We start from the raw sequence: 22,770 nt of genomic DNA on the forward strand, positions 1-22,770 counted from the left end.
TTTTGTGAGACCACTAGCGATTCCCTGACAGGGGTCCCATGATCCTTTTATCAGACTACTAATGATTCCCTGACAGGAGTCCTATGATCCTTTTGTGGGACCACTAGCGATTCCCTGACAGGGGTCCCATGATCCCTTTATCAGACCACTAGCGATTCCCTGACAGGGGTCCCATGATCCCTTTGTGGGAGCACTAGCGATTCCCTGACAGGGGTCCCATGATCCCTTTGTCGGACCACTAATGATTCCCTGACAGGGGTCCCATGATCCCTTTGTCGGACCACTAATGATTCCCTGACAGGGGTCCCATGATCTCTTTATCAGACCACTAATGATTCCCTGACAGGGGTCCCATGATCCCTTTGTCGGACCATTAATGATTCCCTGACAGGGGTCCCATGATCTCTTTATTAGACCACTAATGATTCCCTGACAGGGGTCCCATGATCCCTTTGTCGGACCATTAATGATTCCCTGACAGGGGTCCCATGATCCCTTTATTAGACCACTAATGATTCCCTGACAGGGGTCCCATGATCTCTTTATCAGACCACTAATGATTCCCTGACAGGGGTCCCATGATCCCTTTGTCGGACCATTAATGATTCCCTGACAGGGGTCCCATGATCCCTTTATTAGACCACTAATGATTCCCTGACAGGGGTCCCATGATCCCTTTGTCGGACCATTAATGATTCCCTGACAGGGGTCCCATGATCCCTTTATTAGACCACTAATGATTCCCTGACAGGGGTCCCATGATCCCTTTGTCGGACCATTAATGATTCCCTGACAGGGGTCCCATGATCCCTTTATTAGACCACTAATGATTCCCTGACAGGGGTCCCATGATCCCTTTGTCGGACCACTAATGATTCCCTGACAGGGGTCCCATGATCTCTTTATCAGACCACTAATGATTCCCTGACAGGGGTCCCATGATCCCTTTGTCGGACCACTAATGATTCCCTGACAGGGGTCCCATGATCCCTTTATTAGACCACTAATGATTCCCTGACAGGGGTCCCATGATCCCTTTGTCGGACCACTAATGATTCCCTGACAGGGGTCCCATGATCCCTTTATTAGACCACTAGCGATTCCCTGACAGGGGTCCCATGATCCCTTTGTGGGACCACTGATTCCCTGACAGGGGTCCCTTGACCTGTTGTGAAAGATGTGGTAGTGCGCATGTGTGATCACCACGCCTGTAGCCGGTGAATCGAGCAGTGGTCACGTATAAGCACTAGCGCTCCACTCATACGGTGGACATGGCTACCCTATTCTGGGGATCTTTGGGGGTCCCTGCAGTGGAATTTCCACCAATCACACATGTATCACCTATGTCATTGGTGGTAGCCTCAGCCTCCAGCCCCTGCTCCCCACCCTGCCCTCATGTGAGGCGTACACTACAGCGAGTGCAGGTCCTCACCATGTTGTCCGACACGCATTGTATCAGAGGCTGGTGAGGATTTAGGGCCAAGCCTGAAGCTTGGAGCAGCTCCTGATCCTCCTCCGGGATCCCAGTGTCTTTCTGCAGGCGGCTCTTCAGGGACTGCAGGATCTCGCCGTTAGTCACAGGGTAGGTGTGAACACAGCCGGACACCATATTCAGCACGGAGAGCAGCTGGGAAAAAAAATGTAACAAAACTGATAGGTGCGAACATAGCCAAAGATACAGGACAGGACAGCACCAGGAACGGGTCATGGTACATAAAAAGTTGGACTCCTGCCCATTCCAGAGAGCCACTTACACAGTGACTACCATGGTGGGGGCAACGAGCCATGGCGGGCATGTAGGGTCAGTGGTGAAGTAACGGATACAGACTTTGGGCTCTTACCTTGAGGCCAAGAATGGAGTCCAGAGCCTGGAAACAGCCGATTTCTGGATTTTGTGGATCTGTGCCCCTCTGTCTTGGGTGCCACATTAGCATGCGCTGTAGCCAGCACTCTAGTTTACTAGCCAAGATCCTACAGCAAAGAAAGCAATAGAAAAATGTATTCCTTAAGAATGCAATTTCATAAGAAATACATATCCATAAGATACAACACCACCTTATGTAATTGGATAAAAGGCTGCACAAGTCTCTTTTTTGGGGGCCAGGACTCTATAAAGGTAAATGTCCACACGTCTATTATCTCAATAGCTAAGGGTGGTTTCACACTTGCGTTTTTGTCTGCAGCGTTTTTTTTTCAAAAAAACGCATGCGTTTTTTTTCCCTATATTTAACATTGAAAACGCATGCGTTTTTTTGTGTACGCGTTTGGTCGCGTTTTTTGACGCATGCGTTTTTTTACTGCATGCGTTCATTTTCTGAAATGCTACTTGTAGTATTTTTAGAAGCGTTTTTTGGACCAAAAAAAAAACGCATGCGTTTTTATGCGTTTTTTTTGGGTCAAAAAATACATTGGAGTCAATGGGGACGCATGCGTTTTTTGGTGCATGCGTTTTTTGCTGTAAAAAACGCATGCGTTTTTTTATTAAAAAAACAGAAAACACACTGATATGCCACCCCCCAACATAAAGGTGATAAAGGGAACTTAACCCTACCCCTACCCCTAACCCTACCCCTAACCCTAAGGGATCCTAACCCTAACCCTAATCCCTTTATGGTTAGGGTTAGGGGTAGGGTTAGGGTTAGGATCCCTTAGGGTTAGGGGTAGGGTTAGGATTAGGGTTAGGGGTAGGGTTAGGATCCCTTAAGGGTAGGGTTAGGGTTAGGGGTAGGGTTAGGGTTAGGATCCCTTAGGGTTAGGGGTAGGGTTAGGATCCCTTAGGGTTAGTGTTAGGGGTAGGGTTAGGGGTAGGGTTAGGATTAGGGTTAGGGGTAGGGTTAGGATCCCTTAAGGGTAGGGTTAGGGTTAGGGGTAGGGTTAGGATCCCTTAGGGTTAGGGTTAGGATCCCTTAGGGTTAGGGTTAGGGTTAGGATTAGGGGTAGGGTTAGGATCCCTTAAGGGTAGGGTTAGGGTTAGGGTTAGGATCCCTTAGGGTTAGGGGTAGGGTTAGGATCCCTTAGGGTTAGTGTTAGGGGTAGGGTTAGGATCCCTTAGGGTTAGGGGTAGGGTTAGGGGTAGGATCCCTTTAGGGTTAGGGTTATGATCCCTACACCTAACCCTACCCCTACCCTTAACTATTTCTGTTTATAGTGGTTTTTTTTACTTTATTTTGATGATTGGCAGCTGTCACACATTTCTCAGCATGCATTTAAAAAACGCAAACGCATGTAAAAACGCATGTAAACGCGTCAAAACGCCACGTTTTTTTCACCACATGCAAAAACGCATGCGTCAAAAAAACGCAGCGTTTACACGCGTTTACATGCGTTTTTTCACCATGCGTTTTTTTGCGTTTTTTACCGCAAAAACGCACCCGAAAAAACGCCAATGTGAAACCAGCCTTATTCTGTGTTATTAAAGCTTTATGTCAGAGCACCGTCACCCGCTGCAGAACCACAAAAAAAAAAAAATATGACAAAACTTTGTCTGTAGTCACCACCAGGGGGAGCTTAGGAGTCTACTGTAGACATCTCCTATTAAATTCAGTATGGAGTGAGCACCCCCTAGTGGTGGAATACAGAATTGTAAACGTAGAAGCCTGAAGACCTCATAAAGCAGAAGGTACATTTCAGATTAAAGGGGTATTCTGCGACCGGGGAGACAGGTTACAAAGGACGACGTGAGCGGTGGGGGTCCCAACACTGATCAGGTGCACGGGGGTCTCAAACTTGTTCAGGTGCACGGCAAAATACTCCAGTAATATCCACAGTATAAACGATAGCCGTGACTCACATCTTATTAATAGAATCGCTATATTGATCCAATAGTATAAAAAGGCACAAAAAATAGTTGAACACAACAGCGCAAAAATTAAAAAAGGCAGAAACGAAACATGCGCTGCGCTCCCAGGCAACATGCTTCACACCTGCATTGTCCGCTGTCAGGTATCATACAATTAGGTTCTGTAGAAGGACGTAGATCTGGGGATTTATTATGATGGAATATAGGCTGAACTGGATGGACAAATGTCTTTTTTCGGCCTTACTAACTATGTTACTATGTTACTATAAGGGGCCGTGCAGCTCTGAAACATGTTGCTTGGATATTTATTCTCTGCCTTTTTAATTTTTGCACCTTTTATACTACTTTAATGGTATGTACTCTTGGGGTAAATAGAATTTCGAGGCAGATCCTTGGGCCTCTTTCGGGAATTAGCAGACGCACGTCGACAGGGAAGCACCCTTATTCAATGGGACCAATCTGCAATATGATCTGGAGAACAGATTTTTTTCTATTGAAAATAATTGGTGGAAATTGTGAGTTTTCCAGGCTAAAATCCATGAAAAAAAACCCTGCTTACTCAAGTAGCCAAACTCAGACTATTACTAAATGAAGTAGCTTAGCTTAAAAAAAAATGGCCATATAAAAAACAATACCAATCTATAGCAGACACATGGGAAAAGTGAATTATTAACTATTTTGTGTGCTTTTTTTTCTTTTTTAATATATTCAAAATATGTCAGTGTAAATTTAGTGTTACTATAAAGTACAATGTGTCACGAAAAAAAAAAAATAGTCTTAGAACCACTCAGGCATTCCATCCAACGGTCTTCTAATGTAAAGTGGCAGGTGCCGGATGTGAGTTTTCCAGGAAAAGACCAGATATTTGAAACGAATGAAGGTGGAAGAGCAGCAGAGCCCACTCCTAAGAAGACCCCACCAGACCAAGGAGGGATGAGATATTACCCGGTGAGGTGGTTAGGCATTGGCAGGACACTGGAGAACTTCACCGCTCCCAAGAGGTCTTCATACACCACGATGTGCTCGTTGTTCTTCTCCCGGACCTTATTGTGCCTGCACCCCCCCAAAAAAAAAACACACAGGTGAGTGGTCCCATCCAGTGGGGTCACTGAAGGACAACCTACGGTAAAGGACACAACGGCGTCTCACCACTGCACCGGCTGCCAGTTAGGAAGAAAGGGCCGGAATCCCGTTATGCACTCGAAGGCCAGCGTGCCGAAGCTCCAGTAGTCCACGGTCACGGTGTACTTCTGCTGCTCCAGTAATTCCGGGGCCTGGGACATACGAGAAATCAGACACAGCTCGTTTCCTAGACATCTCCTAACTATACACACTCCTCATCATCCAGGAAGGAAACACTATGGAGACCACCGCATGGAGGGACATGGGAATGATCAAAGTCTCAGCGCTGCTGCTCCATACTCTGGGCGATCAGTGGGGGTCTGAAGACCGCTGCCAACCATCACTGAACAGGGGGCCGTGACATATTACACATTATTCAGAGCTCAGCCATCCATTACGCGGCAGGGCCGGCATCGTCCTGACTATGTGACGGGGGTCTGCTCACCAGATACTGCAAGGTGCCCACAAAGGAGGTGCACAGACTGCCCTGGTCCAGCTCCTTGGCGTAGCCCAGATCAATTATCTTATGGATGAACTGAAAAAAACAAATAAGAAACGATGGTCCCGACAGCCACAAATAACCAGCTCCCTGTAATTCCACCACATCTCCACTAGGACGACCATACCTGAAGGGCTTCCCCCCACTAACAACACTTATTATTTATGGCCAACACTTGGATTTGTGTTGAGATCCGATGTGCCAGTCATGAGAAATCAATTGTAGAAGATGTATGCAAATCAGGCTGCAAGTCCACAAGGGGCGTGTCCATGCGTATGGAGACCTCATCTAAGTGCATTGCCACACCCCCAGTGCACTTCCATTCTGATTTGCGTATGGCTTTTACTCCAGATTTCTCATCATCGGCACATCGGATCTCTACAAAAAAAATGTAATTTTTTATTGGAACGCAGCCATAAAATACTTCCACATGTCAGGTTCCCTTTAAAGGCATATTCCCATCTCCAAGATCCTATCCCAATATGTAGTAGACGCAATAATAATATTAGCAAATACCTCCAATTAGCAATGCAGTATAGTTCTTCTGATTTGCTATGTTGATTACCTCATGTGCAGGGCATTGTGGCAGCTTAGGTATCCATGGTTACGACCACTCATAGTGACAGTTAGTTGTTAGTGGTTTTAACCATGGATACCTAAGCTACTGCAATGCCTTGAACATGAGGTAAGCAACACAGCGAACCAGAAGAACTATACTACATTTCTAACTGGAGGAATTTCCTAATATTAATATTATTATTACACCTGCTACATATTGGGATAGGATCTTGGAGATTGGAATACCACCTTAAGTTTAACATTTGAATGAAACATTTTAGGTTTTGCTCATGAAAAAAAAAAAAAAAAAGTTTAAGAGACCCCAATATAAATCTAACAGTTTTCATACAATAATATTTCTATACCTCCTTTGAATACCACCATCAGCTATAAATCGGGAACTGTAGTATTGTTCATCCAGTTCTTCCTGGTTCATTCAGAATTACAGTGAAATGTAACAAGGAAAACCAGTGGATAGAGAAGCGGTGTAACGTAACTTAAAGATCTACTAAGATCTTGTTTCTGGGATCCGCCACCACTTTGTGACTGATGGGTGTCTGACGTCTGGGACCCCCAAACATGACAATAAAGGGGCTAAGCAAGGTGTCGGCACTCCGCTGTGCAGAAGAAACGGGGAAGTCTCCTTCATTCTCAGGACAGACCGGGGCTGGACCCCACTGATCATATAGTCATGGCATATCGCTAGCTATACGCCGTCACCTTTCAGTATGAGAATATCCCTTTAAATACCCCTTTAAATATGCGTTTAACATTTCCCAAAAAAATTCAAGGATGTGCGATGAGGGACTTCCTTACCCTATGTTCTTCCTGCTGTAAGACAATGTTCTCTGGCTTTAGGTCTCGGTGGATGATTCGATTCTCATGGAGATAACACAGAGCAGAGGCTGCAGGGAGAACAGGACAATGTTCCACAGATGGAGGCAAACGACACATACAGGGAAACACGTGGGGCAGTGTGTACGAGGGGCACTCACAGATGTCGGACAGCAGGCTCAGGATCGGTCCTTCCTTCAGGCCACAGCAATTGTCATAGTGATTCAAGTGCTGCGTGGAGAAGAAGGCGATCAGTAATGGATCCCAACAAAAGTGCGTTCACACCTTCACACCGCCAGAAATATGCAGTTGGCAGCCTGCTCCTTGTCTCACTTCCCTCCCAGTAATACATGCTGGACGGGAAGTCTGGGTGTCCAGGATGCTGCTGCCTTCGCTAACTCTCATGTATCAGCACAGCTTCATTCCTGCACTGATTTCCCCTCCCGAAGGATTTCCGCTTTCATGTGTTTACAGACACTAATCCTGAGGAGTGCGTGGTCCCCGCACATTGCCTATAGAAAGTACTTTCATCTCTCTAAACAAATATACATGTTGTTCCCCATCTCCCCCCTGTAGACTATCTTGTGCACACTACAGCCTATATATACTCTATGAACTGGTCTGCCCTCCCTGAAAACTTATATGCTTTCCTGCCTCTCCACACTCTGATTTGTGCTACACAGCCTCACTGCTGATACATTTAAGACTGAAAAGGATAAGGGTAGAGTCGGGGGCAGTTTATTCTCACCATACCATTGTTATAAGGCAGCAGGACAGGCAACTAGGTGAAGAGTTGCACAGACTCTACAGCAGTAGAATGGAAGAACATATTTAATGAAGACTATTCGGAAAGTAGTTTAATTTTGCATTTGTGAAGCAAATAAACAATAATAAAAAGTCACTGTCAGGACTTTAACCATTACTCCGTGGTTCCTCACGGGTTCCCAGACATATTTCAGGACGGTACTCCAGACGTCAATATCGCCTGTATGAGTAGTGGATCACTAACACCTTCAACCCAGACAAATATGTAATAAACTCTGGTATGGTCCTGACACAGACAGTGGAGCGGTACAATGCCCACCTTCCGCAGATCACCTCCCAAGCAGAACTCCATAGCCAGCAAAGGAAGATCATTAGGAGCCAGTTTCTGCAAACCCTCGGGCACCTCGCGGGCCGACACCACGTTCTTGTGATTCAATCTGGAAAAGAAATATCAAAACGGCCTAAAATAAGTCCGAACAACTGAAATCAGGCAGCGATGAGACGGAGAGTGAATGCACAAGACCACCACTCGCCTTAAAAATCCCACCAAGAGTGTGTGATTGTAGTGATGTGTGACCACTGCTCCAGTCACTTCTATGGGAAACCACAATCGATAGAGAAAGAATGTAACCGGCACTGAAAAGCTGAGTCTCAAAGCAATTTTACGTGTGATCTTACATGGAGTGGACGCTACTGGCCTCTGATGAGATCCAGGTGGTGCTCTGCATACAGAATCCAGGAATCAAAGCAAGCAGGTATAAGAAAGAAATGCGGCACTCACCATCTGTCTTCAGCTAAAAATGGCCTTTATTTAGCACTTAAGCCTTCACAAACATGATGCAGCATAGGCAGGAGTATACGAGGGAGCGGGGGAGTGACGGGAGAGGACGACGGCCGTTTCGCGCACAGGCGCTTCTACGGGTCCATGTGCGCAAAACGGCCGTCGTCCTCTCCCGTCACTCCCCCGCATACTCCTGCCGATGCCGCATCATGTTTGTGAAGGCTTAAGTGCTAAATAAAGGACATTTTTAGCTGAAGACAGAGGGTGAGTGCCGCATTTCTTTCTTATACCTGCTTACTTCTATGGGAGTGTAGAGCTTATAGGTGACCACTGCTCTAGTCACTTCTATGGGAGTGTAGAGCTTATAGGTGACCACTGCTCTAGTCACTTCTATGGGAGTGTAGAGCTTATAGGTGACCACTGCTCTAGTCACTTCTATGGGAGTGTAGAGCTTATAGGTGACCACTGCTCTAGTCACTTCTATGGGAGTGTAGAGCTTATAGGTGACCACTGCTCTAGTCACTTCTATGGGAGTGTAGAGCTTATAGGTGACCACTGCTCTAGTCATTTCTATGGGAGTGTAGAGGTTATAGGTGACCACTGCTCTAGTCACTTCTATGGGAGTGTAGAGCTTATAGGTGACCACTGCTCTAGTCACTTCTATGGGAGTGTAGAGGTTATATGTGACCACTGCTCTAGTCATTTCTATGGGAGTGTAGAGCTTATAGGTGACCACTGCTCTAGTCACTTCTATGGGAGTGTAGAGGTTATATGTGACAACTGCTCTAGTCACTTCTATGGGAGTGTAGAGCTTATATGTGACCACTGCTCTAGTCATTTCTATGGGAGTGTAGAGCTTATAGGTGACCACTGCTCTAGTCACTTCTATGGGAGTGTAGAGGTTATATGTGACCACTGCTCTAGTCACTTCTATGGGAGTGTAGAGCTTATATTTCACCACTGCTCTAGTCACTTCTATGGGAGTGTAGAGCTTATATTTCACCACTGCTCTAGTCACTTCTATGGGAGTGTAGAGGTTATATGTGACCACTGCTCTAGTCACTTCTATGGGAGTGTAGAGCTTATGTATGACCACTGCTCTAGTCACTTCTATGGGAGTGTAGAGGTTATATGTGACCACTGCTCTAGTCACTTCTATGGGAGTGTAGAGGTTATACGTGACCACTGCTCTAGTCACTTCTATGGGAATGTAGAGCTTATATGTGACCACTGCTCTAGTCACTTCTATGGGAATATAGAGCTTATATATCACCACTGCTCTACTCCCTTCTATGGGAGTGTAGAGGTTATGTGACCACTGCTCTAGTCACTTCTATGGGAGTGTAGAGCTTATATGTGACCACTGCTCTACTCACTTCTATGGGAGTGTAGAGGTTATGTGACCACTGCTCTAGTCACTTCTATGGGAGTGTAGAGGTTATGTGACCACTGCTCTAGTCACTTCTATGGGAGTGTAGATCTTATAGGTGACCACTGCTCTAGTCACTTCTATGGGAGTGTAGTACACAGGTGGGACCACTGCAACCATAGACCGTGAATGAAGTGCATGTCACACATTCACACACCGGACCCCTGTTATTGTGTTGTGTGGGGTTTCTAGCGGTCAGACCCCTACTGACTATAGGATAAGGTCCCATACTGTTTCCTTTCCCGAGAATCTCAGTTCCTTACTTCTTCATTATCTGAATTTCCAGGCACCATCTCTCTCGATTCTTCGGGCTCAGCTCTTGGCGACATTGTTTAATGGCCACCTCCTCTCCCGAGTCCTAAGGAGACATTAGGGATGGAGATCATCCTGCTCTGATAGCATGGAGATGCAGGTATGGAGGCTGCCCCTCACCCTATTGAGCCAGCGCAGGACGTATCCAAAGCCTCCAGTGCCCAGACGCTCCTTCATCTCCCAGGATCCACAGCTGACGGTGTGCGTCGGGGGAGGCCAGCTGGTCCGGCACCCGGGGGCATCCTAGGTAGAAATTTGGTCACTATAGTACAGTATATATGGACAGTGTGGCACATTAAACACAGACCGTATATTATATACACAGAGTAAAGTGTGTATATAAAATGTCTACACACCCCTGTTAAAATGCCAGGTTTTTGTCATCTAAAAGAATAATTTCAAATTTTTTTCCTGCCTTCATTGTCGCCCATAATCTGTACAAATCCATTGAGAAAAATATAGAAATCATTTTAAGGGGAAATAAAAACAAAACTAAAATAATGTGTATACATAAGTTTGAGCACCCTCTTATAATTGGGGATGCGGTTGTGTTCAGAATTAACCAATCACACGTAACCTCATAGTTAAAAGTAGTCAGTACACAGCCGCCATCATTTACAGTGATTCTGATTAGCCCCATATAATGTTTTGCTGTTCCAGTCAGATTTTCTTAGTTGCATTTTACAGCTAAAGCCATAAACAGCTGACAACACAGCAAAGGGATCTCACTGTTGAAAGTTAGGAGAAGGGCACAAAACTATTTCCAAGTCATTCGATATATCATGGAACACTGTGAAGATGTTCATCAAGAATTGGATTGAATCTGGCACAACAGTGGCATTACCTAGAACTGGACAAAAATCGATGAAAATACCAGAAGAAAATGTCAGGAAGGATGACAAGAGGCCCACAACAACATTAAAGGAGCTGCAGGAATTTTTTACTGCTTGTATACTGAATGTGACAACAATCTCTCATATTCTTCATATGTCTGACCAGTGGGGTAGAGTGGCAAAACAAACCTTTTCTGAGAAAAATATCCAAACCTGGCTATGTTTTGCCAAAATCTACATCAAGTCTGCCAAAAGCCTGTGGGAAATCATGTTATGGTCTGATGAGACCAAGTGTCAACTTCTTGGCTACAATTCCAAAATGTGTGTTTGGCACAGAATCAACACTGCGCACCACCAAAAGAACACCATACCCACAGTGAGGCATGGTGGAGGCAGCATTATGCTTTGGGGGTGTTTTTCAGTAGCTGGAACTGAGGACATAATCAAGGTGCAGGAAATTATGAACAGAACTAAATATCAGTCAACTTTACAACAAAACCATCAGACCTCTGCTGAAAATGAAGAGTTTTTACACCTTTCACATGACTACGATCCTAAGCGACCTCCAAATCAACAGAAAAATGGCTTCGCCAGAAGAAGATCGCAGTTTTGGAATGACCCAGCCAGAACCCAGACCTGAATGCATCTGAAACTCTGTGGATGACCTTCAGAGGGTGCTGTACACAGGAGATCAAAATCTTTGATTCATTGGAGCCATTTCGGAAATTCATAAAAGCTCATTTGCTTTCATTAATGTACACTCTGCACCCCATCTTGACTGAAAAAAAAAAACAGAAATGTAGAAATTTTTGCAAATTTATTAAAAAAGAAAAACTGAAATATCACATGATCATAAGTATTCAGACCCTTTGCTCAGACTCTCATATTTAAGTCACATGCCGTCCATTTCCTTGTGATCCTCCTTGAGATGGTTCTACTCCTTCATTGGAGTCCAGCTGTGTTTAATTAAACTGATAGGACTTGATTTGGAAAGGCGCACACCTGTCTATATAAGACCTCACAGCTCACAGTGCATGTCAGACCAAATGAGAATCATGAGGTCAAAGGAACTGGCCAAGGAGCTCAGAGGCAGAACTGTGGCAAGGCACAGATCTGGCCAAGGTTACAACAGGATTTCTGCAGTACTCAAGGTTCCTAAGAGCACAGTGGGCTCCATAATCCTTAAATGGAAGAAGTTTGGGACCACCAGAAATCTTCCAAGACCTGACCGTCCAGCCAAACTGAGCAATCGTGGGAGAAGATCCTTGGTGAGAGGTAAAGAAGAACCTCAAGATCACGTGGCTGAGCTCCAGAGATGCAGTAGGGAGATGGGAGAAAGTTCCACAAAGTCAACTATCACTGCAGCCTTCGACCAGTCAGGACTTTATGGCAGAGTGTCCAGACGAAAGCCTCTCCTCAGTGCAAGACATACAGGTCCTTCTCAAAAAATTAGCATATAGTGTTAAATTTCATTATTTACCATAATGTAATGATTACAATTAAACTTTCATATATTATAGATTCATTATCCACCAACTGAAATTTGTCAGGTCTTTTATTGTTTTAATACTGATGATTTTGGCATACAACTCCTGATAACCCAAAAAACCTGTCTCAATAAATTAGCATATCAAGAAAAGGTTCTCTAAACGACCTATTACCCTAATCTTCTGAATCAACTAATTAACTCTAAACACATGCAAAAGATACCTGAGGCTTTTATAAACTCCCTGCCTGGTTCATTACTCAAAACCCCCATCATGGGTAAGACTAGCGACCTGACAGATGTCAAGAAGGCCATCATTGACACCCTCAAGCAAGAGGGTAAGGGTACCGTCACACAGTGCAATTTTCATCGCTACGACGGTACGTGGCATACACCCACGAGTACTAAGAGAACTAAGTAATGTAATAGATAAACCATTATTTCTTATTTTTAGGGACTCTATAGAGACAGGGTCTGTTCCGCAGGATTGGCGCATAGCAAATGTGGTGCCAATATTCAAAAAGGGCTCTAAAAGTGAACCTGGAAATTATAGGCCAGTAAGTCTAACCTCTATTGTTGGTAAAATATTTGAAGGGTTTCTGAGGGATGTTATTCTGGATTATCTCAATGAGAATAACTGTTTAACTCCATATCAGCATGGGTTTATGAGAAATCGCTCCTGTCAAACCAATCTAATCAGTTTTTATGAAGAGGTAAGCTATAGGCTGGACCACGGTGAGTCATTGGACGTGGTATATCTCGATTTTTCCAAAGCGTTTGATACCGTGCCGCACAAGAGGTTGGTACACAAAATGAGAATGCTTGGTCTGGGGGAAAATGTGTGTAAATGGGTTAGTAACTGGCTTAGTGATAGAAAGCAGAGGGTGGTTATAAATGGTATAGTCTCTAACTGGGTCGCTGTGACCAGTGGGGTACCGCAGGGGTCAGTATTGGGACCTGTTCTCTTCAACATATTCATTAATGATCTGGTAGAAGGTTTACACAGTAAAATATCGATATTTGCAGATGATACAAAACTATGTAAAGCAGTTAATACAAGAGAAGATAGTATTCTGCTACAGATGGATCTGGATAAGTTGGAAACTTGGGCTGAAAGGTGGCAGATGAGGTTTAACAATGATAAATGTAAGGTTATACACATGGGAAGAGGGAATCAATATCACCATTACACACTGAACGGGAAACCACTGGGTAAATCTGGCAGGGAGAAGGACTTGGGGATCCTAGTTAATGATAAACTTACCTGGAGCAGCCAGTGCCAGGCAGCAGCTGCCAAGGCAAACAGGATCATGGGGTGCATTAAAAGAGGTCTGGATACACATGATGAGAGCATTATACTGCCTCTGTACAAATCCCTAGTTAGACCGCACATGGAGTACTGTGTCCAGTTTTGGGCACCGGTTTTCAGGAAGGATATAATGGAACTAGAGAGAGTACAAAGGAGGGCAACAAAATTAATAAAGGGGATGGGAGAACTACAATACCCAGATAGATTAGCGAAATTAGGATTATTTAGTCTAGAAAAAAGACGACTGAGGGGCGATCTAATAACCATGTATAAGTATATAAGGGGACAATACAAATATCTCGCTGTGGATCTGTTTATACCAAGGAAGGTGACGGGCACAAGGGGGCATTCTTTGCGTCTGGAGGAGAGAAGGTTTTTCCACCAACATAGAAGAGGATTCTTTACTGTTAGGGCAGTGAGAATCTGGAATTGCTTGCCTGAGGAGGTGGTGATGGTGAACTCAGTCGAGGGGTTCAAGAGAGGCCTGGATGTCTTCCTGGAGCAGAACAATATTGTATCATACAATTATTAGGTTCTGTAGAAGGACGTAGACCTGGGGATTTATTATGATGGAATATAGGCTGAACTGGATGGACAAATGTCTTTTTTCGGCCTTACTAACTATGTTACTATGTTACTATGTTACTATGATCCGTGACGCTCCAGCGTCGTAACAATATCGCTCCAGCGTCGTAGACTGCTGTCACACTTTGCAATCTACGACGCTGGAGCGATAATTTCATGACGTATGTGCGATGTAGAAGCCGTTGGTTACTATGCGCACATCGTATACGATATATGTTACACCATGCGATCATGCCGCCACAGCGGGACACTAGACGACGAAAGAAAGTTTCAAACGATCTGCTACGACGTACGATTCTCAGCGGTATCCCTGATCGCAGGAGCGTGTCAGACACTGCGATATCGTAACTATATCGCTCGAACGTCACGAATCGTGCCGTCGTAGCGATCAAAATTGCACTGTGTGACGGTACCCTAAGACCCAGAAAGAAATTTCTCAACAAATAGGCTGTTCCCAGAGTGCTGTATCAAGGCACCTCAATGGTAAGTCTGTTGGAAGGAAACAATGTGGCAGAAAACGCTGTACAACCGCTGTACAACGAGAAGAGGAGACCGGACCCTGAGGAAGATTGTGGAGAAGGACCGATTCCAGACCTTGGGGAACCTGAGGAAGCAGTGGACTGAGTCTGGTGTGGAAACATCCAGAGCCACCGTGCACAGGCGTGTGCAGGAAATGGGCTACAGGTGCCGCATTCCCCAGGTAAAGCCACTTTTGAACCATAAACAGCGGCAGAGGCGCCTGACCTGGGCTACAGAGAAGCAGCACTGGACTGTTGCTAAGTGGTCCCAAGTACTTTTTTCTGATGAAAGCAAATTTTGCATGTCATTCGGAAATCAAGGTGCCAGAGTCTGGAGGAAGACTGGGGAGAAGGAAATGCCAAAATGCCTGAAGTCCAGTGTCAAGTACCCACAGTCAGTGATGGTGTGGGGTGCCATGTCAGCTGCTGGTGTTGGTCCACTGTGTTTCATCAAGGGCAGGGTCAATGCAGCTAGCTATCAGGAGATTTTGGAGCACTTCATGCTTCCATCGGCTGAAATGCTTTATGGAGATGAAGATTTCATTTTTCAGCACGACCTGGCACCTGCTCACAGTGCCAAAACCACTGGTAAATGGTTTACTGACCATGGTATTACTGTGCTCAATTGGCCTGCCAACTCTCCTGACCTGAACCCCATAGAGAATCTGTGGGATATTGTGAAGAGAAAGTTGAGAGACGCAAGACCCAACACTCTGGATGAGCTTAAGGCCGCTATTGAAGGATCCTGGGCCTCCATAACATCTCAGCAGTGTCACAGGCTGATTGCCTCCATGCCACGCCGCATTGAAGCAGTCATTTCTGCCAAAGGATTCCCGACCAAGTATTGAGTGCATAACTGAACATTATTATTTGTTGGTTTTTTTGTTTGTTATTAAAAAACACTTTTATTTGATTGGATGGGTGAAATATGCTAATTTATTGAGACAGGTTTTTTGGGTTATCAGGAGTTGTATGCCAAAATCATCAGTATTAAAACAATAAAAGACCTGACAAATTTCAGTTGGTGGATAATGAATCTATAATATATGAAAGTTTAATTGTAATCATTACATTATGGTAAATAATGAAATTTAACACTATATGCTAATTTTTTGAGAAGGACCTGTATGAAAGCCGCATAGAGTTTGCTAAAATACACATGAAGGACTCCCAGACTATGAGAAATAAGATTCTCTGGTCTGGTGAGATGAAGATAGACCTTTTTGGTGATAATTCTAAGCAGTATGTGTGGAGAGAACCAGGCACTGCTCATCACCTGCCCAATACAATCCCAACAGTGAAACATGGTGGTGGCAGCATCATACTATGGGGGTGTTTTTCAGCTGCAGGGACAGGACGACTGGTTGAATGGAGCAAAATACAGAGATATCCTGGATGAAAACCTCTTCCAGAGTGCTCTGGACCTCAGAGTTGGCCGAAGGTTCACCTTCCAACAAGACAATGACCCAAAGCACACAGCTAAAATAATAAAGGAGTGGCTTCAGAACAACTCTGTGACCATTCTTGACCGGCCCAGCCAGAGCCCTGACCTAAACCCAGCTGAGCATCTCTGGAGAGACCTGAAAATGGCTGTCCACCAACGTTCACCACCACACCTGATGGAACTGGAGAGGATCTGCAAGGAAGAATGGCAGAGGATCCCCAAATCCAGGTGTGAAAAACTTGTTGCATCATTCCCAAGAAGACTCAGGGCTGTACTAGCTCAAAAGGTGCTTCTACTCAATACTGAGCAAAGGGTCTGAATACTTATGACCATGTGATATTTCAGTTTTTCTTTTTTAATACATTTGCAAAAAGTTCTACATTTCTGTTTTTTTTTCAGTGAAGATGGGGATTTGAATTTACCAAATGGCTGCAATGAAACAAAGAGTGAAAAAATTAAAGGAGTCTGAATACTTCCCGTACCACCGAATATATGGACCGTACAGTATATCAGCGGTGCGGTGTATGTACAGTATAACGGTGTCAGCGGTGCGGTGTATGGACAGTATAACGGTGTCAGCGGTGCGGTGTATGGACAGTATAACGGTGTCAGCGGTGCGGTATATGGACCGTACAGTATATCAGCGGTGCGGTGTATGTACAGTATAACGGTGTCAGCGGTGCGGTGTATGGACAGTATAACGGCGTCAGCGGTGCGGTGTATGGACAGTATAACGGTGTCAGCGGTGCGGTGTATGGACAGTATAACGGTGTCAGCGGTGTATGGACAGTATAACGGTGTCAGCGGTGCGGTGTATGGACAGTATAACGGGGTCAGCGGTGCGGTGTATGGTCAGTATAACGGTGTCAGCGGGGCGGTGTATGGACAGTATAACGGTGTCAGCGGTGCGGTGTATGGACAGTATAACGGTGTCAGCGGTGCGGTGTATGGACAGTATAACGGCGTCAGCGGTGCGGTGTATGGACAGTATAACGGGGTCAGCGGTGCGGTGTATGGTCAGTATAACGGTGTCAGCGGTGCGGTGTATGGACAGTATAACGGTGTCAGCGGTGCGGTGTATGGACAGTATAACGGTGTCAGTGGTGCGGTGTATGGACAGTATAACGGTGTCAGCGGGGCGGTGTATGGACAGTATAACGGTGTCAGCGGTGTATGGTCAGTATAACGGTGTCAGCGGTGCGGTATATGGACCGTACAGTATATCAGCGGTGCGGTGTATGGACAGTATAACGGTGTCAGCGGTGTATGGTCAGTATAACGGTGTCAGCGGTGCGGTGCATGGACAGTATAACGGTGTCAGCGGTGCGGTGTATGGACAGTATAACGGTGTCAGCGGGGCGGTGTATGGACAGTATAACGGTTTCAGCGGTGTATGGTCAGTATAACGGTGTCAGCGGTGCGGTGTATGGACAGTATAACGGTGTCAGCGGTGCGGTGTATGGACAGTATAACGGTGTCAGCGGTGTATGGACAGTATAACGGTGTCAGCGGTGCGGTGTATGGACAGTGTAACGGTGTCAGCGGTGCGGTGTATGGACAGTATAACGGTGTCAGCGGTGCGGTGTATGGACAGTATAACAGTGTCAGAAGTGCGGTGTATGGACAGTATAACGGTGTCAGCGGTGCGGTGTATGGACAGTATAACGGGGTCAGCGGTGCGGTGTATGGACAGTATAACGGGGTCAGCGGTGCGGTGTATGGACAGTATAACGGGGTCAGCGGTGCGGTGTATGGACAGTATAACGGTGTCAGCGGTGCGGTGTATGGACAGTATAACGGTGTCAGCGGGGCGGTGTATGGACAGTATAACGGTGTCAGCGGGGCGGTGTATGGACAGTATAACGGTGTCAGCGGGGCGGTGTATGGACAGTATAACGGGGTCAGCGGGGCGGTGTATGGACAGTATAACGGGGTCAGCGGGGCGGTGTATGGACAGTATAACGGTGTCAGCGGGGCGGTGTATGGACAGTATAACGGTGTCAGCGGGGCGGTTTATGGACAGTATAACGGTGTCAGCGGGGCGGTATATGGACAGTATAACGGTGTCAGCGGTGCGGTATATGGACAGTATAACGGTGTCAGCGGGGCGGTGTATGGACAGTATAACGGGGTCAGCGGGGCGGTGTATGGACAGTATAACGGTGTCAGCGGTGCGGTGTATGGACAGTATAACGGTGTCAGCGGGGCGGTGTATGGACAGTATAACGGTGTCAGCGGGGCGGTATATGGACAGTATAACGGTGTCAGCGGTGCGGTGTATGGACAGTATAACGGTGTCAGCGGTGCGGTGTATGGACAGTATAACGGTGTCAGCGGTGCGGTGTATGGACAGTATAACGGTGTCAGAGGGGCGGTGTATGGACAGTATAACGGTGTCAGCGGGGCGGTGTATGGACAGTATAACGGTGTCAGCGGGGCGGTGTATGGACAGTATAACGGTGTCAGCGGGGCGGTGTATGGACAGTATAACTGTCAGCGGTGCGGTATATGGACAGTATAACGGTGTGTGCGGTGTATGGACAGTATAACGGTGTCAGCGGTGCGGTATATGGACCGTACAGTATATCAGCGGTGCGGTGTATGGACAGTATAACGGTGTGGTGTATGGACAGTATAACGGTGTGGTGTATGGACAGTATAACGGTGTCAGCGGGGCGGTGTATGGACAGTATAACGGTGTCAGCGGGGCGGTGTATGGACAGTATAACGGTGTCAGCGGTGCGGTGTATGGACAGTATAACGGTGTCAGCGGTGTATGGTCAGTATAACGGTGTCAGCGGTGCGGTGCATGGACAGTATAACGGTGTCAGCGGTGCGGTGTATGGACAGTATAACGGTGTCAGCGGGGCGGTGTATGGACAGTATAACGGTTTCAGCGGTGTATGGTCAGTATAACGGTGTCAGCGGTGCGGTGTATGGACAGTATAACGGTGTCAGCGGTGCAGTGTATGGACAGTATAACGGTGTCAGCGGTGCGGTGTATGGACAGTGTAACGGTGTCAGCGGTGCGGTGTATGGACAGTATAGCGGTGTCAGCGGTGCGGTGTATGGACAGTATAACGGTGTCAGCGGTGCGGTGTATGGACAGTATAACAGTGTCAGAAGTGCGGTATATGGACAGTATAACGGTGTCAGCGGTGCGGTGTATGGACAGTATAACGGGGTCAGCGGTGCGGTGTATGGACAGTATAACGGGGTCAGCGGTGCGGTGTATGGACAGTATAACGGGGTCAGCGGTGCGGTGTATGGACAGTATAACGGTGTCAGCGGTGCGGTGTATGGACAGTATAACGGTGTCAGCGGGGCGGTGTATGGACAGTATAACGGTGTCAGCGGGGCGGTATATGGACAGTATAACGGTGTCAGCGGGGCGGTATATGGACAGTATAACGGTGTCAGCGGTGCGGTATATGGACAGTATAACGGTGTCAGCGGGGCGGTGTATGGACAGTATAACGGGGTCAGCGGGGCGGTGTATGGACAGTATAACGGTGTCAGCGGTGCGGTGTATGGACAGTATAACGGTGTCAGCGGGGCGGTGTATGGACAGTATAACGGAGTCAGCGGGGCGGTATATGGACAGTATAACGGTGTCAGCGGTGCGGTGTATGGACAGTGTAACGGTGTCAGCGGTGCGGTGTATGGACAGTATAACGGTGTCAGCGGTGCGGTGTATGGACAGTATAACGGTGTCAGAGGGGCGGTGTATGGACAGTATAACGGTGTCAGCGGGGCGGTGTATGGACAGTATAACGGTGTCAGCGGGGCGGTGTATGGACAGTATAACGGTGTCAGCGGGGCGGTGTATGGACAGTATAACTGTCAGCGGTGCGGTATATGGACAGTATAACGGTGTGTGCGGTGTATGGACAGTATAACGGTGTCAGCGGTGCGGTATATGGACCGTACAGTATATCAGCGGTGCGGTGTATGGACAGTATAACGGTGCGGTGTATGGACAGTATAACGGTGTGGTGTATGGACAGTATAACGGTGTCAGCGGGGCGGTGTATGGACAGTATAACGGTGTCAGCGGGGCGGTGTATGGACAGTATAACGGTGTCAGCGGTGCGGTGTATGGACAGTATAACGGTGTCAGCGGGGCGGTACATGGACAGTATAACGGTGTGTGCGGTGTATGGACAGTATAACGGGGTGTGCGGTGTATGGACAGTATAACGGTGTCAACGGTGCGGTGTATGGACAGTATAACGGTGTCAGAGGGGCGGTATATGGACAGTATAACGGTGTCAGTGGGGCGGTGTATGGACAGTATAACGGTGTCAGCGGGGCGGTGTATAGACAGTATAACTGTGTCAGAGGTGCGGTATATGGACAGTATAACGGTGTCAGCGGTGCGGTATATGGACAGTATAACGGTGTGTGTGGTGTATGGACAGTATAACGGTGTCAGCGGTGCGGTATATGGACCGTACAGTATATCAGCGGTGCGGTGTATGGACAGTATAACGGTGTGTGCGGTGTATGGACAGTACAACGGTGCGGTGTATGGACAGTATAACGGTGTGGTGTATGGACAGTATAACGGTGTCAGCGGGGCGGTGTATGGACAGTATAACGGTGTCAGTGGTGCGGTGTATGGACAGTATAACGGTGTCAGCGGTGCGGTGTATGGACAGTATAACGGTGTCAGCGGGGCGGTGTATGGACAGTATAACGGTGTCAGCGGGGCGGTATATGGACAGTATAACGGTGTCAGCGGGGCGGTGTATGGACAGTATAACGGTGTCAGCGGGGCGGTATATGGACAGTATAACGGTGTGTGCGGTGTATGGACAGTGTAACGGTGTGTGCGGTGTATGGACAGTATAACGGTGTCAGCGGTGTATGGACAGTATAACGGGGTGTGCGGTGTATGGACAGTATAACGGTGTCAGCGGGGCGGTATATGGACAGTATAACGGTGTCAGCGGGGCGGTGTATGGACAGTATAACGGTGTCAGCGGGGCGGTGTATGGACAGTATAACGGCGTCAGCGGGGCGGTGTATGGACAGTATAACGGCGTCAGCGGTGCGGTGTATGGACAGTATAACGGTGTCAGCGGGGCGGTGTATGGACAGTATAACGGTGTCAGCGGGGCGGTGTATGGACAGTATAACGGTGTCAGCGGGGCGGTGTATGGACAGTATAACGGTGTCGGCGGGGCGGTGTATGGACAGTATAACGGTGTGTGCGGTGTATGGACAGTATAACGGTGTGTGCGGTGTATGGACAGTATAACGGGGTGTGCGGTGTATGGACAGTATAACGGGGTGTGCGGTGTATGGACAGTATAACGGTGTCAGCGGTGTATGGACAGTATAACGGTGTCAGCGGGGCGGTGTATGGACAGTATAACGGTGTCAGCGGGGCGGTGTATGGACAGTATAACGGTGTCAGCGGTGTATGGACAGTATAACGGTATCAGCGGTGCGGTGTATGGACAGTATAACGGTGTGTGCGGTGTATGGACAGTATAACGGTGTGTGCGGTGTATGGACAGTATAACGGGGTGTGCGGTGTATGGACAGTATAACGGGGTGTGCGGTGTATGGACATAACGGTGTCAGCGGTGTATGGACAGTATAACGGTGTCAGAGGTGTATGGACAGTATAACGGGGTGTGCGGTGTATGGACAGTATAACGGTGTCAGCGGTGTATGGACAGTATAACGGTGTGTGCGGTGTATGGACAGTATAACGGTGTGTGCGGTGTATGGACAGTATAACGGTGTCAGCGGTGTATGGACAGTATAACGGTGTGTGCGGTGTATGGACAGTATAACGGTGTGTGCGGTGTATGGACAGTATAACGGTGTGTGCGGTGTATGGACAGTATAACGGTGTGTGCGGTGTATGGACAGTATAACGGTGTGTGCGGTGTATGGACAGTATAACGGTGTGTGCGGTGTATGGACAGTATAACGGTGTGTGCGGTGTATGGACAGTATAACGGTGTGTGCGGTGTATGGACAGTATAACGGTGTGTGCGGTGTATGGACAGTATAACGGTGTCAGCGGTGCGGTGTATGGACAGTATAACGGTGTCAGCGGGGCGGTATATGGACAGTATAACGGTGTGTGCGGTGTATGGACAGTATAACGGTGTCAGCGGTGTATGGACAGTATAACGGGGTGTGCGGTGTATGGACAGTATAACGGTGTCAGCGGTGCGGTGTATGGACAGTATAACGGTGTCAGAGGGGCGGTGTATGGACAGTATAACGGTGTCAGTGGAGCGGTGTATGGACAGTATAACGGTGTCAGCGGGGCGGTGTATGGACAGTATAACTGTGTCAGAGGTGCGGTATATGGACAGTATAACGGTGTCAGCGGTGCGGTATATGGACAGTATAACGGTGTGTGCGGTGTATGGACAGTATAACGGTGTCAGCGGTGCGGTATATGGACCGTACAGTATATCAGCGGTGCGGTGTATGGACAGTACAACGGTGCGGTGTATGGACAGTATAA

The 22,770-nt window shown here is 47.2% G+C and overlaps 1 protein-coding gene across 1 annotated transcript in view; it reads right to left on the minus strand.

Annotated features, from left to right (window-relative positions):
- Positions 1-22,770, minus strand: part of IKBKB (inhibitor of nuclear factor kappa B kinase subunit beta) — a 90,124-nt gene that overhangs the window by 61,923 nt on the left and 5,431 nt on the right. The window contains exons 2-11 of the mRNA XM_069766909.1: positions 10,220-10,342; positions 10,051-10,145; positions 7,897-8,014; positions 6,974-7,043; positions 6,795-6,883; positions 5,367-5,456; positions 4,949-5,073; positions 4,745-4,852; positions 1,842-1,971; positions 1,433-1,627 (exon numbers count right to left, since the gene is read on the minus strand). Coding sequence (XP_069623010.1) covers positions 1,433-1,627; positions 1,842-1,971; positions 4,745-4,852; positions 4,949-5,073; positions 5,367-5,456; positions 6,795-6,883; positions 6,974-7,043; positions 7,897-8,014; positions 10,051-10,145; positions 10,220-10,342 — 1,143 coding nt within the window. The remainder of the gene's footprint in view (positions 1-1,432; positions 1,628-1,841; positions 1,972-4,744; positions 4,853-4,948; positions 5,074-5,366; positions 5,457-6,794; positions 6,884-6,973; positions 7,044-7,896; positions 8,015-10,050; positions 10,146-10,219; positions 10,343-22,770) is intronic.

The sequence above is a fragment of the Ranitomeya imitator genome, chromosome 4, assembly GCF_032444005.1.
Source record: "Ranitomeya imitator isolate aRanImi1 chromosome 4, aRanImi1.pri, whole genome shotgun sequence".
NCBI classification, from domain to species: Eukaryota; Metazoa; Chordata; class Amphibia; order Anura; family Dendrobatidae; genus Ranitomeya; species Ranitomeya imitator.